This window comes from Protomyctophum parallelum (genome assembly GCF_964188405.1).
Source record: "Protomyctophum parallelum genome assembly, chromosome: 1".
In the NCBI taxonomy this organism is placed as follows: Eukaryota; Metazoa; Chordata; class Actinopteri; order Myctophiformes; family Myctophidae; genus Protomyctophum; species Protomyctophum parallelum.
This window is the reverse complement of record NC_139697.1, coordinates 38833321-38851071: the sequence shown is the minus strand read 5'-3', so window position 1 is coordinate 38851071 and position 17751 is coordinate 38833321. Positions and strand designations below refer to the sequence as shown.

Sequence of the window (17751 nt, the reverse complement as noted above, 5' to 3'; positions counted from 1 at the left end):
CATTGGGTTAGACCAGTCATTAGTCCTACAACTACAACCTATCTCAAACACTCACCCTAACCCTAGCCTCCCACGGGGCAGCACACCGGCTAAACCTAACCTTAACCCATGTCTAACCAATGACTAGTCTAAACTAAGTATGCACCCCCTTGTAACGGGGCAGTTCCGTCCCCGCCCCCGGCTATTCACTTCAATGGAAGTTGCTCAGTGGCGTTTTGAAGCCATAGAAGAACGAGAAAGTCTTCCGAGTAGTCCCCCTCGAGCGTGGATATGATTGGTCGGCTCCTATCATATAGTACCCCTCGCACTGTTCTTTTTGTACCTCTACATGTTCTGAGTGAGGATGAAGCACTTGGAAAGCAGACTCAAATGGGGGAGAAAACGTGCTGCAAACCAAAATTAAAATTTAAGTTTAATGTAATTAATAGCTATGCTTTTTTTTTTAAATAGGCAAAATAATAGCGTAGCACCTCATTCTTATACTTGAGCCTACTCATAAGAACTGCCAGGAAAATAATAATGTCTTGAATATCTTTGGAAGAACAAGAACTATCTTTCATGTAATAATGATCTTCTTGACCTTGTAGCCATAGGGACATGTGGTTTTGTTGTCGTGGGAATCAAACAAATTGTCGTTGGTTTTGTGCTTATTGTTACTAATAAGTGGACCCAAACACGGACACAAAGGACACAAAGCGTGGAATGGAATCCCATTTTTTGAAAAGTGGTTATTGTAGGAATAAAGGGGAACACAAATTATGCCAACAGAGTGGCAATTTAATTCTGTTGAATGCTTGCTTACAATGACAATAGGGGATTCTTATTCTGAATGAGGGAAGCAGACATTGGAAGTTGCTCAGTGGCGTTTTGAAGCCATAGAAGAACGAGAAAGGCTTCCGAGTAGTCCCCCTCGAGCGTGGATATGATTGGTCGGCTCCTATCATATAGTACCCCTCGCACTGTTCTTTTTGTACCTCTACGTCACGTTTCATTCGCAAATTTAACCTGGGCCCAGCCATGAACCGCAGTACCACTTTTGACCAGTAGGGAGACGGCTTCAACGTTGCCCAGGCATTCTGAGGGCTTAGGGTTGGTAGGGAGAACAATGAAAATGGAGTGGATGAGTGAGAGAGGAAGCGGTTGGCAGGGGGAGAAAGAGGGAGCAGAAAGAGTGGGAGAATGATGGAGATAATGAAAGTAGGAAGAAGCTGAAAGGATGGGAGGGAAGGGAGCCATTGAGGGGAAGTGAGGAAGTCGATGTGGAGTCGATGCAGATGAGTTGGCAAAAGCTTAATGGGGCAAGCGAATGTGCTGTACATGAGCACGCATGCACGCACGCACGCACGCATGCATGCACGCACGCACGCACGCACGCACGCACGCACGCACACTATTACTGAGAATCTGTGTACATAGCGCTAAGTTGTATTTGATGTTGCAATTTGTCTATCTATAGTATCTGTCAGGAAACGGTAAAACATATGGATCGCAGATTTAATTTCACTCAGGGTGCTCACAGCAAGTGTCCACGCAAATACGTTTACAGCATTTCTTACTGGGGTGTAATAAATGCTGTAAGTGCACGCTAGTCGCTACTGCCTAGTACCACCATATCTCTCTCTCTCTCTCCGGGTATACCTCGTGAAAATCCTACTCTTAGAGTGAATTTAGATATATTGAGCATAATTGAGCATAGATATATGAAGCATAGATTGGAGTCATAGATTGGGTTACAAAATCGTGGGATAAAAAAAAAAAAAAAAAAAAAAAAAAAGTATAAACCAAGTAGAATTACAGGGAATGAATAAGACCCCCATGCAGGGCGATCTAGAAACAGAGCCTGTATACAGGTGGATGCTGGGGAGGCGGTGGCATTTGCAAAAACTTCATGAGCAGCAGGTTAGCAGCAATATATATATATATATATATATACATATATATACAGTATATATATATATGGGCATAAAAGGGAGACAGACAGACAGACAGACAGACAGACGGGTACCACAGATATTGCATAACTGGGTGGGGCGTGCATTTTCAACTTGCATTGTTCCTGACTTGCAATGAGTTGTTTAAAATGATCAGACCTGGTTTACATGCCAGGCCACATGTAAATGAAAGTCATTATTTCTCTTCACTATTATGCAAGTTGCATCTATTCAACAAGAATAAATCGCAATTGCGCTACTTCCCACAAATATCTCCCCTTTTCTCAGCAACTGCTCTTTTGCTTCTTCTTTTTTTTTACATTGATATGTTATTCAGATTATGCATTCCTTCACTCCCTCCCTCCCTCTTCCATCGCTCCTGCTCCCTCTCAATCCAATTATCTCACCTCTTCCTTCACGCTCTCCTCCTTTGTCCTCACCTCTCTTTGTCACCCTCTCTCTGCCACTCGCTGTCTCTTCACCTCCGTCTAATCCTGCTTGCCTTTCTCAGATCTCACCTCCCACGCATGCACACACACATTTTGTATTTATCAACAGTGACATCACGCCCCGGTACATTGACAGTCAGTGTGTTGGAGGAGTAGGATATATGGCTCCTTTTTGTGGCTCGGGAACTTGAAAAACTAATTTTCATGTTGCAGCTCCCCTGCACTACAATACTGCTGGGACAAAAAAAGAAAATAAACCATTCATCACTGTGTACTGTACAGTGACAGGAGTGATATAGGAGACCAAACACAAACCCAACAATGCTTATACCTGTACCTCCAAGACAATGACTTGACCACGGCCCCGAACACCTGTTTCAAAGGATCATGGTTTCTTAGCCAGTTTTTGTTCATTTGATATCTGATGCTTGGGTGGCGCAGTGGTATAAAGTATACCAAAATTAAAATTTAAGTTTAATGTAATTAATAGCTATGCTTTTTTTTTTAAATAGGCAAAATAATAGCGTAGCACCTCATTACACACTGGCGAATTGGCGACGCGATATATTTGTGCGAATAATTCGCATTTAAAAAAAAACAATTGAAGTCCATGCAAGCTTCCACATCAGTGGCGAATGTGCGAAAATGCGACCGTTTTCGCTTTTATTTGTTCGCTCTGGTGTCGTATTTTGCAGAGATTCGCAGGCGAACTGCAACATGCAATATTTCGCATTTTCAGATCGCTTATTCGCATCGCGTCGCTAATTCGCCAGTGTGTAATGACCTTTATACTTGAGCCTACTCATAAGAACTGCCGGGAAAATAATAATGTCTTGAATATCTTTGGAAGAACAAGAACTATCTTTCATGTAATAATGATCTTCTTGACCTTGTAGCCATAGGGACATGTGGTTTTGTTGTCGTGGGAATCAAACAAATTGTCGTTGGTTTTGTGCTTATTGTTACTAATAAGTGGACCCAAACACGGACACAAAGGACACAAAGCGTGGAATGGAATCCCATTTTTTGAAAAGTGGTTATTGTAGGAATAAAGGGGAACACAAATTATGCCAACAGAGTGGCAATTAAATTCTGTTGAATGCTTGCTTACAATGACAATAAAGGGGATTCTTATTCTGAATGAGGGCGGCAGACATTGGAGAATATATAGGCAATGGTTGAGGGCTGAGCTGGATGGTGGATGGATATGGCACGTGGCTGGCTGAGGATTAGTGTTTGTGATCCTGGGGCACACAAAAACAAGATAAATACTCGTAAAGCCATAACACAAAAATAGCCCACAAAGTACTACTGCAGAGTTTCTGGAAGCAAGAGACTGCCGCAGTATAGTTGAAGCAGCAATCAGGCGATGAGTGGGTGGAGGAACGGATGTACTATTTGAGCTGAGGAGTTGATGGAAGGCAGAACTCGCACTCTCTGGGTAATTAGGGAAGGTAAATGAACCAACAAACAAACAAACACACAGGGAAACAGGAGACACAAGGGAAGGATGAAACACAGAAAGACAAGTGAGTGACTGAGTGGTGCTTGATTTAGACATAGGCGCAGCGGTATCGCATGCCAAGAATGACACGGCTCCACACCGTGTTGTGAGCTTGTAGATCTGCCATTTTCGGCCCCTTGACACTGGCGCCCATGTAATTACAGTATATGTCGATCAGGCTTAGAGGCACGGTAGGGCTGTGACACTTCTAGATAACTCAATGAGTGCCTCAATCAGGAACTCCAGTGCTGTTTGGCAGAAAGCACATGCTATTATAATGTCCTCTCTCTCTCTCTCTCTCTCTCTCTCTCGCCATTTCCCTTTCCGATTGCGTCATGCATAGTCTCTCCTTTCCTTTCGCTCACCCATCATTTCCCTCTCTCCACTTTTTCCTTGTTCTCGCCATCTTCCCAGATTCCACTCTCGGTGCTCCTTTAACCCATTCTGACCTGAGATCAGATTCATACGAGGTTTCCACTGGACACACACTGGTCTGATCAACCCATTCTGACCTGAGATCAGATTCTAGAAATGTCAGTTGTTCTTCGATTTTTCAAAAATAGCAGACCTACAAGCTCGTATCGCGCCACTCGGTGGCGTGATATGAGCTTGTAGATCTGCTATTTTTCAATAGCTAAAGCACAACATGATGCCGACACCAAAATGGGTGCCCGGTCAGAATGGGTTTTAACAATGATCAATGTTTAACCCCACTACCCCCTCTCTCTTTCTATCCTGCCCGCCCTCCCCTCCCCTCTCTCTCCCGTAGTAAGCTGGATGCCTTCATCTACGATGCTGCAGTTCTGAACTACATGGCGAGGAAGGACGATGGGTGTAAGGTAGAGTACAATATCCGTCACCACAAGGCTCTGCAGTAGTGTATTCTGAATACAATTCCAGTTCCATATTTTCACCAAGGGCGAACTCCAAACGTGGTATTGAGCTCGCCCTCCCTTCATATTTTAGTTACGTGAAATGTTTTACTTTTAGTCTCGTTTTAGTCCACTAAATATCACAAGATTTTAGTAGACTAAATCTACAGTTGATTTTGTCGACAAAAAATGTATTTTGGCAGGCCTTGATGGCGTTGTAATGGCATATTTTACACTTGGTTGCATGCTGAAAATAGCCGATCTACAAGCTCACATTGCATCACGTATTGTGAGCTTGTAGATCGGCTATTTTCAATAAAGCTCAACACCCGAGCGTATCCAAACATAAAATGACTTAATTGTCTTTTAGTTCTACTGGATCTTTTTATGTTATGAGCTATACTCCCTTGCAGATGATTTTTTTCTAAGTGCTGGAGTTTGGAAGTGCTCGTTGACTATCACTCAACAGCCCATGTGTACCACCTGTTTTGAATTTGCACATAATGCAGGAGGCAGCAGGAGGTTGCTTTACTGATAAAGAGTGGCCTGTGTGTAGCCCAGTAGCGTGTGTGTGTGTGTGTGTGTGTGTGTGTGTGTGTGTGTGTGTGTGTGTGTGTGTGTGTGTGTGTGTGTGTGTCAGAATTTAGGAAGTAGCTCATAACATGTCTACGCTGGATTTTTATGAAACAAACACTTTGCAGATAGTAAGACGATAATTCAAGCTTTTCGTACAACTGCAATGTTGGTGTGTTTGACGTTATTTCATACAATTAGATAGGACTTTTCTGTTTTGATGAATGGGCTGTCAATGGGAAGTTGCACCAACTGTAGTTAGCACCTTGCTGGCAAGATGGCCACCGTGTGCATATCGTCAATATGCTTTTCTGGGCATAGAGGGGCGGAACAAACTAGCACTGGGAAAACGACGTAGAGTTCCTATTGGTTCACCAACTTACAGTATGAGCCCGCCTCCCCTCCCCCCGCTCCCCTCCTCCTCAACTCCCAAAAACATCTGGCACTGCGTTACCTTTTTTTTATGGGACGACTTGTGTGTATTCTCATGTTAATGTTTGGATTGGATGTCTGTCAACAGTTGAAATACTGCAGCAGTTTGGTTAACCCATTCTATACGGGAACCCATTTTGGTGTTCGCATTACGTTATGTTTTAGCTATTGAAAAATAGCAGATCTACAAGCTCATATCGCGCCACTCGGTGGCGCGATATGATCGAGCTTGTAGGTCTGCTATTTTTGAAAAATCGAAGAGCGACTGACATTTTTAGAATCTGATCAGAATGGGTTCATCAAACCAGTGTGTGTCCGGCGGAAACCTCGTATGAATCTGATCTCAGGTCTGATTCACAGAGGTCCGGTTGGCCGTGACCTACTGCAGCAGTGAGGCAGGAGGGAATACTTCGACAGAGTCAAGAGAGTGAAAATGTAGGCCTCCAAACAGAGACGATTTTTTTTTTTATAATCATCATAGGGGCCCCGCCTGACCAACCCTTTTTTTCCTGTTTCACACTAAACCCAAGTTTTTAGGTTCTAAACACTTATTTGTAACACTTTTTAAACGTGTCACAGTGTTTAGATTATAAACAGAAGAGCATGTTTAAATGCCATGATTGCAGGCTATAGTCCTGTCCGCCTCGGCAGGTTCTGTAGAACTGTCGCTGGGACGGCGGGATGGCTGGCATCGCTGTTGCCAGCCAGGGTGTTCTTGCTGGTGGTGGTTTCATATTGTGAACAAGTAGCCTAAGCAGAGTACAGTACTGTATGCATGCATTACCCTTACCTACCGCTACCTGGCAGGTGAAAACAAGCACCCAGATTAGCATTTCAATGCCTGATCTGCATGTGTACAAGGGACAGGCAACGCGGTCCACCCCCCACCACCCCCCGTCCCGGCGGACAGTGAGGAAAAAAGAGGTGTTAACCCTCTAACACCCGCATTAATTTCTACTTGCAGACTTGGATGGTTAGAGCGGCGCGATTACATACAAAGTCAATGCAAGGCGAGAATTGCGCGAACGGGCGCGGCGCGACCTGGTGCGGTACAAACGTGACGAACCGAGGCAAATATATATTCAGGTCCAATTCCTCATGGGGGCCCTGGCCCCCCCCGGCCCCCACAGACTCTACGTCACTGCCTCCAAAGCATCGGCGACATGCAGTCAACACACTGGTCATCTCCACTGCAGAATCCCAGTATGACTTCAGCCAAATTAATGTTATTATATTAGCCTCCCGAAATACTGTTGACGAAGGCTTTAGTGTTTAGTTTAACTTATAGTGTCCTATAGGTTGTACAAGTACTTCCCGAGCCTGGCCTGAAGCCCAACAAATAGCTACATGTATACAAGGCCTATGTGACACATTGGGCCCCGGCCTACATGATCCTTCTGACGGGGGTCAATTACTGATAATCCATGAAATACATTACATGATACTGTACATATGTACATATGTACAATGTACATACGTACGTACATACATACATACATACATACATACATACATACATACATACATACATACATACATACATACGTTTTTAGGTATGCAATCTAGCTTAAACTTGGACTCAGGGGGGTGGACGCCTCTGCCTTGCATAGTCCCCAGTGAATAGGCAGTTTGCCCTTCACTGGTAACCCTATTTTGGACTCATTTTAAATATATAAAGGTATTGCGGGCAGAGATTTTTACAAAAAAGCCTCCCCTTTTAAAATACATACACACATACATACCTACATACATACATTTCAGAAGTTTTAGCAGTTTTTAAGGACCCACTTTTAGGCCAGTGCACCAGAGCAAACTCTTGCCTTTTTTTAAACCCTACCCATTTTAACCAAATACAATTTATTTTCTCAGCATGACTAGAGCTAAATTATCGTATTGTTTTCTCCTGGGCCCATGTTGCTTTATTTATAAGGGCCCTGCGTAGAAAGAATTTAAATTATGGACAGTGCTCATTTGTTACATTGTCCTTAGGAAAGCAATTTTTCATGAATGAATTTGCCAGTACCACAGTTTATTATTACTGGTGGGTGCTTGTCCATATTAATTTCTGTACTGGAACGGATTATTTTGCTGCAGCGCCTGTGTAGTTTATGAAGGGAGCATCAATATTGTGTGTGTGTGTGTGTGTGTGTGTGTGTGTGTGTGTGTGTGTGTGTGTGTGTGTGTGTGTGTGTGTGTGTGTGTGTGTGTGTGTGTGTGTGTGTGTGTGTGTGTGTGTGTGTGTGTGTGTGTGTGTGTGTGTGTGTGTGTGTGTGTGTGTGTGTGTGTGTGTGTGTGTGTGTGTGAGTGTGTGCGTGCGTGTGATCCATAGACTGTGGTGTGTACGCCTTCTGTTTCTGGACAAAACCTTTTTCTATAATATAGAAACAGTGGTTCTCAAACAAGTTAAAAATCTTCTGGCCCTGACTGCTGGCGTTGTGGTTTTAATGACCAGCAGTGGTTCAATTTGATGAACGACTGCTGGTCATCAAATGGCTTTTAGAATGTGACAAAATCGTAGTCTCCAGGGGGTGAGTCATCGATAGAAAAAAGTCATTTTGACACAATCAGACACATTCATTTCGTCTCTCAGCATGCAGAGCTAAATTATAAATAAAAAAATTAATTTTCTTTTCTCATGGGCCCATGTTGCTTTATTTATGAATTCATATTTGGCCCCCCTGTAGAAATAATTTAAATTATGGACCGTGCCATGCCAGTCATTTGTTACACTGTCAGGTAATGTCAGGTGTGTTCTGATTATGTTGTGATATGATTCTCTCCCTCTCTTCTCCCTCTATACAACCACTCCATCCGCCTGCGGCCCTATGTGTGCCAGGTCATGACCATCGGTTCGGGCAAGGTGTTCGCCACCACAGGCTATGGCATCGCCCTGCACAAGAACTCTCGCTGGAAGAGACCCCTGGACCTCGCCCTGCTACAGCTGGTTGGAGACGGTGAGAGACCGCGGGCAAGGAAATCATAGGGAGGAGGAGGAGGAGGAGTGGGGAGGAACAGGGGGTGGAGGAAGCACACAAACAACGGATAGTCATTGGGAAAACAGTCAGAGGAGAGGAACGTTAAAACAGTGGTTTCTGACCTGGTCTGGACCCACATGATTTATTTATTTGTGTGTGTGTGTGTGTGTGTGTGTGTGTGTGTGTGTGTGTGTGTGTGTGTGTGTGTGTGTGTGTGTGTGTGTGTGTGTGTGTGTGTGTGTGTGTGTGTGTGTGTGTGTGTGTGTGTGTGTGTGTGTGTGTGTGTGTGTGTGTGTGTGTGTGTGTGTGTGTGTGTGTGTGTGTGTGTGTGTGTGTGCGCGTGCGCGTGCGCGTGCGTGCCCAGATGACAGTGAAGTGACAATTACTGCGTCAAATGTAATCAACAAATAACAAATAATTATTAAAACCTCTGCAAACATTGGCTAAATTGTCAAATAATTAATTATATGAAATAGGCAAAACTTGTGAGCTTGTAGACCTGCTATTTTCACAATATTCATCTGTGGGACCGAGTCAAAGTAAATGTAATTTGACTCAACTCCTACAATTCCAAGTGCTTTTCAGGATGGCAAATGGAATTATTTTGGGGGTCACGGCCTGAAAAGGTTGAGAACCACCGTGTTAAAGGACAATCGTGGAGGAGAAAAACAAAAGTGTGTCCTCTTTAAGCCCACAATGCGTCACATTTGCGACGCCTTGTGAGCTTTATGGATCAGCTATTTTCTGTCGTGGTCGCCCTCATGTGTGATGGAGCATAAATGTGGGTATTTAGCCAAATACTTTTGCACATACCTCCTGTAATGAGTCATACCCATTCCAACTACCAATACCAATACCAGGCAGGTTGTGTCCTTTGTTTCTAATTTAGAGTTTGACTTTGTGTTTGACTCTGGATTTAGGAATGGTATGACCTATTTGACCCGCTGGCTCTCCAAAATCAGGCCATGATTATAAACATGTGCTGGCATAGGCCGATAGACTTCCTGTATGACCTCTTTGACCTGTTAACTCTGGCCTCACCCTATTGATCACTCAAGGCTCAAGCCATATCTTAAGAACATGGGCTCACTTTAAACATGGACTATGTGAACCTACATCTAAACAACAACTCCTTATATTGCACTGTGAAATACATGACATTGTGATGTGGATGTAAGTACAGGTGTTTCTATATGTGTATTTATGACTTGATGAGAACAGAAAACATCTTAAGACATCCATACATGCCCAATGTAAGTCTTCCCAGATGTTGGTCAGAGCAGACAGACCACCTTGAGGCCTCTCCACATATCTACCCCAGATCTGTTTATATATATATTGTGAGGATTGAAACCAACGCCAGGAAACAGACAGGCAGGGAACAGGTTTGAGCCCAGAGTTTGGCACTCATTTATTGAAACCAAATAATATTCACAGGGTTTGAACTTGGAAATAATAATAATAAACTCAGGCTCCAGGTTCGTCAACTTAAAAGTTCAGCATTCTATTACTTAAAGTCTTCTGGGACGTCCAGATACAGGTGAGCCTAAGATAGCCGCTCTGGGGCTTCGTATAATAGTCTTTGTTTTACTTGTATGTCACTTCCACATCCTCCAAGCCATGTAGTTGCCAGCCTCTTTCCAGCCGAGCCCAACGGGGACCCGGATATCAGTAGTGATCCTATGAGGTGAGAGAGATAGTCAGTCTGACATATTTGGATTATATATTATATTGTGAGGGAGTGTGTGCTCGCTTACCGCCAGACCGCGCACCAACCTGCCACGGAGAGAGTCAAGAGCGAGTGCTGGGGGAGGAAGGCTTCTCGAAGTGTTTGGCTGGGCGCACAGGTGTTGCTCATCTGAAGCCCTCCAGCAGGTAATTGTGATAGTACCTGCCTCCTATGATGCAGCCCAGCCGGTTGTGCTCAACTCCGCCTCCCCTGCTCTCTCTCTCTCCAGGGAGGTGGTCAGGTGGCACGCGGTCCCTCAGCGAGACACCACAATATATATGTCTGGGCGCCAATACGCTACAGTAGCAATGGATGTCATTTTGGCGTCTGGGGAGCGGTAGGGGTGAGACGTCTTGCTCAGGGACACTTTGACTGGGTGAGCCGGAGGGTCGAAATGGTGATTCTTCCAATTCCCAGACAGCATCTCTACTCACTCAGCTATGGGTGATGAGTGTAGGAGGGTGGTGGGAGAGAGAGAGAGAAGGACAGAAAGAGGCCAAGACAGAAGAGAGGGAGAAGGAAAATGACAGTTAAGATTAAATGAATCCTGTGTCCTCTTACCCTCTAGTTTAAAAACGAATCAGAAGACAGAGAGAGAGAGCCGGAGCGGAGGTCAAATGTTCCACAGAGACTTTTACACAAGTTCCATTTAGTAAAGTAACTTGTCAAGACACAGCTTCACCCTTCCCCTTCTCTGGGGTGTTTTCACCGGCTATACCGGAGAAATTCATTTGCTGAGCTTCATTTATTGGCGGCTCTGGGACACTGTGGCTTCTAGGCAATTAGTGAGCTTAAGAGAAGCGAGCCATGGGTGAGTGCAGCTGCTGTGGACAGTGGATCCCTGGGGATGCTGGAACCAGGCCGGTTCTTCTCAACTCCTTATTCTTTTACACTCCAAATTTAAATACAGGCAAATTTAAAGGTATATTCAGTGATTTCACTTAATTCAAATATCACTTATTTTTTTGTTTTGTTGTGATAATCCTCCCTACTATAGAGTGTGCTGACCATATAAGGAGTTCCTCCCTGTCCCCAGTTAACCCCTGGGGGTCAAAAAACCTTAGGTTTCGTTTTTGACTCTCTATCCTGATTGGACGAAAGGCTGGGTCCCACAGCCAAAAACGAAACCTAAGGTTTTTTGAGTGAAATCACTGAATATACCTTTAAGCGGAGGGGAGGGTGCATGCTGCTCTGTGCCGCCACACTGTCTACAAGTACAAGTCTGGAATTCTAAATGAGCTGAAGTCCCCTCAGGTAATAGCCCACTATAGTCCCGTGTGAATAGGGCTTAAGAATCAATTACTGGCAATGTGGCTTCTTCTGTCTTGAGATTCCTCAATAGGGAACCACAGGATAAACGGGGAACCATTAGCCGCTAGGAAGGCACAGATGAGGACAACCCGGGAGCACACATTTTAAAATGAGGACAGTAAATTAAGTCCTGCTCAGGGACTTACAGTACAGCTGATGCCAAGTATACAGGGGTCCTCTTTCACAACAGCACAGATTCTTATAGTAGGGCGGTGCAAAATAAACAAAAACACTTGAATGTATGGGCGAATCAGAAAGCCTTTGACACTTTCTTTGTATAGGCTCAACATTCCATTATGCCTTGAGGAAATTGATTTGTGTGGTTTCTGTGGAGGGTCTCTTTGTCTGAAATACTTCTACAGTAGCTATGTTCCTCTTGGTGTCTTTACTTGCTATAAACTTGCGTCACACAGGCTAAAAGAAAGAAAGAAAAAGCCTGTAGTTTAGTTTAGTTTTTCACCTTGCCCATGGTTCATATTTTAAATAATTTATTGATACAGTAGCAGACGTCTTGAAAATTCCTTTCACAAACTGCGCGCTGCAATGTACTACAGCAGCAACTATTCCTTTCTCAAAAGTAAGGCAAATGAGTTGAGTTGTATGATCCCTGCAGCTCCTCCTGGAAGCATTTCGACAGGAGTTTAGTGTACATCGCTCAGCGACGGAAATGTACTAGAACGGAAACAGACACGAACAGCTGAATTAAATTGAAATTAAGCTGCACTGCGCGCGCACACACACACACACACACACACACACACACACACACACACACACACACACACACACACACACACACACACACACACACACACACACACAGGGTTCTGTTTTTAAACCACCTGCTCCAAAAGAGACGTCCCCTTAACTCCCCTGCTGTTTTCCACCGCCTCTGGAAACCCACTTGTGAGGAGATGAGAGAGGAACGTACTGTACTTTAGTATGTGTCAGATGATTAACACACTCGCAGAGGGGAAGGGAGGGGGGGGAGAGAGAGAAAGAGAGAGAGATAGAGAGACCATGACGCTCATTGAAAAATGATGAATTGGATGAAGAGTGCCATGCACTCGCTCAACATGAATATCAGCGCCCCCTCCGCCGAGACACGTCGAAATCAGCACTGAGCACCCCATGAACCGCAGGGGGGGGAGAGAGAGAGAGAGAGATAGAGAGAGAGAGAGAGACATGCAGTGGAAGAGTCGAGAGTATCTAACGCAGAACACCTGGTGGGGTTGATACATGACTGTCAAGGAATGTTGCAATCCTTAGCAGGGAATGTGTGCATGTGTTAATTAGCTTAGTTTGCTAAGTCCCACCCAAGCCCGTTCTTGGCCAATACCACGTTAGCGACGGTTACTATAGGTAAGGATCCTGGTCACGCTTTCAATGCTGGTCAAAATAGTTAAGCAGTGTCAATACATATATTTGCTGTAGCATGTGTGGACCTCAGAAAGAGGGTTTGTTTTCTTACCTTGTTATGAGCAAACTAGTCCATTCCATGAATTTTTCGCTCCGTTTTGCAGTTTAATAGTAAATATAAAAATAGGCTCTCATTGACTTCCATTGTAACGGGGAAACAGCCGTTAATTGGCCGTCTCCAGATATATGAAGATCACGACACTGACCTCATCAAACCCTGGATATCCATACATGGAGAAGACTGGATTATTACCTAAATCTGCATATATGGAGCCAGCCAGAAACTCAAACCTCCATACATGGAGCTGACCTGTTTGGACATTCCATATGTTGATCCTTCCCCATCCATCCTTCCTCTTCGATGTCTCCTTTTGACTGATACCTGTCCATTCAAACTCTAGACGGGCCCGCCCCAAAGTTATTACTGCAAAACTAAGTCCCGGCCCTACCTGGGCCCTCATCAAACCCTGTACTCTCAAGACACTGCCCCCGCTGCCACCCTTAGATCTCCATATATGGAGCTGACCTATTCTGACATTCGGGCATGTTGATCTGACCTCGTCAAACCCTGTACACTCAAGACACGCTCCATATAATGGCCAGTACAGAATTCATTCCATATGTTGATCTGACCCCCCCATGCCAAAGCGCCAGCCGCTCGCCCCAGCAGTCTGCCGTCACCCAGGCGACCTCGCCGGGTCGCACGTGTGTGTGTGTGTGTGTGTGTGTGTGTGTGCGCACGTGCTTTGCATGCATGTGTGTGTGGTGTTTGAATGCAGTCGTGTCAGTCTACAAACGGGCCCTATAATCATGTGTCATGGCGGAAGCCAGCTATAGGTTGGGGCTTTACAAACGCTTGTTAATTAACCCAGGGGCCAATGAATGTTGTGACTCTGAGCTGGGAGGATTTAGACCTTCGTTCTTTGACTGGATGGCCGCGTTTGTCATGCAGGAGCATGTGTGTCCCTGTGTGTGCGCTGGGATACTAACGCTGATTGCTCTGTTGTGCTGGTTGTGCATGGGCGTGCGTGCGTGTGATGGCATTTCCTTCCCTGAATTCATTTGATTAATGCATTAAGGCTCTATAGCACTATATATTCCCATTACACACACATGCCTGTAGGCCATGTGTGTGCGACGTGCGTACAGTATATATATATACGCACATGTATGCTGTACATTTCTATTCCAGTGTGTAATGAATATGCGCTTTCTGCATGTCTATCTATCTATCTGCCTGCCTGCCTGTGAGCGTGTGTGTGTATCAGCCTTTCATCTGCCATGCCTTGTCCTACCATCAAGTCTCAATGCGGCCAGCTCAGAGGGACATTTTACATGATGCATCAAAGCCCCCCTCTCTCTCTGTCTCTCTCTCTCTCTCTCTCTCTCTCGCTCTCTCTCTCTCTCTCTCTCTCTCTCTCTCTCTCTCTCTCTCTCTCCATAGCAGTATCAATGCTAGTCGCGCTAGGAGTGAAGGTCCTTGCAGAAAAGAAAAAAAAGGCTGAAATATAGCCTACAGTATATAGGTCTGAATTAAGTGGTTAATCTATGTTTTGTAATAAATAAAAAACCCACAAAGTATAATAACTAAAGTTTCCAAATAATTGTAGTGTAGTAAAAGTACAATATTTGCCTCTGAGATATAGTAGAATAGAAGTAAAAGTAGGCCTATTGTAAATTGGAAATATTCGAGTTAAGTAAAAAAATACCGTACTTGAGTACATGTATTTAGTTACTTTCCACCACTGGGATTCAAAAGCTTTAAGATTGCTCCACTCATGTTGTTTTTCATCACCCCTGCCTGCCCTCCTATCCGTCTCTCATTCTCAGTAGTAACACAATAGGCTCAGTCAGACTGGCCTCTCCTGCACCTCTCCTGCTGTTAGCATCTCTCTCATCTTTTCCCCTCCGGGGGTGAAAACGCCTCCCCTCCCATAGCAAAGTGATGATAATCCCATATGGAGAAAACGCCTCCCTCCCATAGCAAAGTGATGATAATCCCATATGGATGAAAACGCCTCCCCTCCCATAGCAAAGTGATGATAATCCCATATGGAGACGTCGATCCCTTTCTCCTCTTCTTTTTTCCCCCTCAGTTATCCCTTTCTATACCTTATAAGTTCCGACGCAGAACTCAGTGCATGTACAATTTAGACATTTACACTCTTAATCCAGAGTGATTTACAGTAAGCAAGGTAAACACGAGGCAATATGAAATGCATAGGGCATAGTAATCTAGGATCATACAGGTAAATCAATATATGATCTCTCAACAGTATAATGTCATCACTTAATAATCTGTACATAGTCTACGCACTTTAGATGCCAGGTCTACACATGAACCTGGCAGTCTACATAACATGCTAGCTAAATTATTATTTGCATTGATTGTCTTATTTCTTGTATTAAAAAATATATATATATATATATATATTTAAAGAACCTCTAAGGAAACAAGTATACTGATTGGGTATACTGGGGTTTTGAGATTATGTCCTTATTTGTCTGTACTGTATTATCCCATTCTGACCGGGAACCCATTTTGGTGTTAGCATCATGTTATGCTTTAGCTATTTAAAAATAGCAGATCTACAAGCTCATATCGCGCCACCGAGTGGCGCCAGGGAGAAGGGTCTGGGACGTATGGAGCGCCAGGGAGAAGGGTCTGGGACGTATGGAGCGCCAGGGAGAAGGGTCTGGGACGTATGGAGCGCCAGGGAGAAGGGTCTGGGACGTATGGAGCGCCAGGGAGAAGGGTCTGGGATGTATGGAGCGCCAGGAGCGGCACATCCTTCTCCTCATATTTCAAGCCCTGCTTTGCTGACAGATATCTGCCACTTATTGTGTCTTATTTCAGTTTCTCCTCGTTAAAAAAAAAATAATAATAATAATAATTATGCAGGTGCTGTTGCCTGAAAGTCCTTTGTGGTTATGACGCGTAGCTCTACCTCCTCTACAAAACGATTACTCCTACCACCTCACCACCTGCCTGACGGATATAAAATAAATTGATGCTAATTAACGCATTTGAACTATACTTTAATTGATCGGCGTCTGCCCAGAAACCAATTTGAAATTTGGCACAGACTGCCAAAATTGTACCACTCCCTAGAAATTAGACATCTGGATTCCAAGACTATATACCTTTAGAAATAAATAATGATGTACGGATATATAGGTCAAACATTTTTCCACCATTGGATGGTAATACTATAGTGTCCTATAAAGCGTGGAGCTACAACAAAGACAGATGGGGCTAGCAGAACCCTGGGACCAAGCGTTGGAGGGTGAAAGCTATATGCCTTCCCCAGTTGCTGCTCCGGTTCTGTGGAACACTTCGAGCTCATATCAAAGCTCACTGTACTGTACTGTACTGTACTGTACTGTACTGTACTGTACTGTACTGTACTGTACTGTACTGTACTGTACTGTACTGTACTGTACTGTACTGTACTGTACTGTACTGTACTGTACTGTACTGTACTGTACTGTACTGTACTGGCACACCCGAAATCATCCAGCCACACACATAGTGCTCAGACCCAGCCAGCCAGCCAGCCACACACATAGTGCTCAGACCCAGCCAGCCAGCCACACACTATACTGTAGTGCTCAGACCCAGGCAGCCAGCCAGCCACACATAGCTCTGTTGCACCACTCAAAAATAGTATTTTTTTGTTCCACCACGTGTTATTATTGATGACATGTTTTCTCTCTCCTCTCCGTCTCCTCTTCCAAACCTCGTTAAACTCGTCCTTTTTCAACTCGCAGATGAGATTGACATGCTGGAGCGACTGTGGCTGTCGGGCATCTGCCACAACGACAAGATTGAGGTACGTACACAATATGGACCTGCTGAATTCTGTGCATATCAGGAGGCCCACACTACACTTTTGTGAAAGAAGATTGCAGTCTTTGTTCACCCAATTTGCTTGAGCTAAGAGTGCAGCACACACACACTGTAATACTTTACTCACAAAGTCATGTGCAGTTATGAGCTTGTCCACAGAGATTAGCTCTGTGCCAGCAAAGAGAGTTAGTACTAGTCATCCACTGTCTGCAAGGGGAAATTGTGTACTTCCCATTTAAGATTTAATTCAACCTGGCTGTCAACAAATGAAAGAAACAGTCACACATGGCTATAAAAGTGTCCTGGAGATTTACAGCAGTGCATGCAACCACATTGCCCCTGCAGCAAATGGATCATGGTATGCATTTAAATATATGACTGGGTGACATTAAAATGTTCTCTGCCTTATGTCTTCATTAGCCGGGGTCAAGCTGTTTGGATAACAGCCAGTACGTGTCTCCATTGTCTCTTCATAACCATGCCTGGCATGGTACCGTGACCAGATTCCATAATCTTATTATACACAAGCTTCATTTTTATAACGCCATTAAACAAGTCAATAAATGAGCCATGGTGTGTGTGTGTGTGTCTGCGTGTGTGATTCTCGCCCTCAGGGCGTCTTACTTGTGTAGACTGTGTGATTCATTACAATAGGGGTTAACAATGATTTGTCCCAAAGATTGTTAAAGCTAGAGTCATTTTGAAA

General features: G+C 44.3%; 1 protein-coding gene across 1 annotated transcript in view; it reads left to right on the top strand.

The window, feature by feature from the left end:
• Positions 1-17751, top strand: part of LOC310869860 (glutamate receptor ionotropic, NMDA 2D-like) — a gene marked incomplete at its 5' end in the record, with an annotated part of 215730 nt that overhangs the window by 189672 nt on the left and 8307 nt on the right. Inside the window, 3 exon segments of the mRNA XM_083780822.1 lie at positions 4654-4723; positions 8598-8715; positions 16967-17028. Of these exon segments, the coding sequence (XP_083636948.1) occupies positions 4654-4723; positions 8598-8715; positions 16967-17028 (250 nt within the window).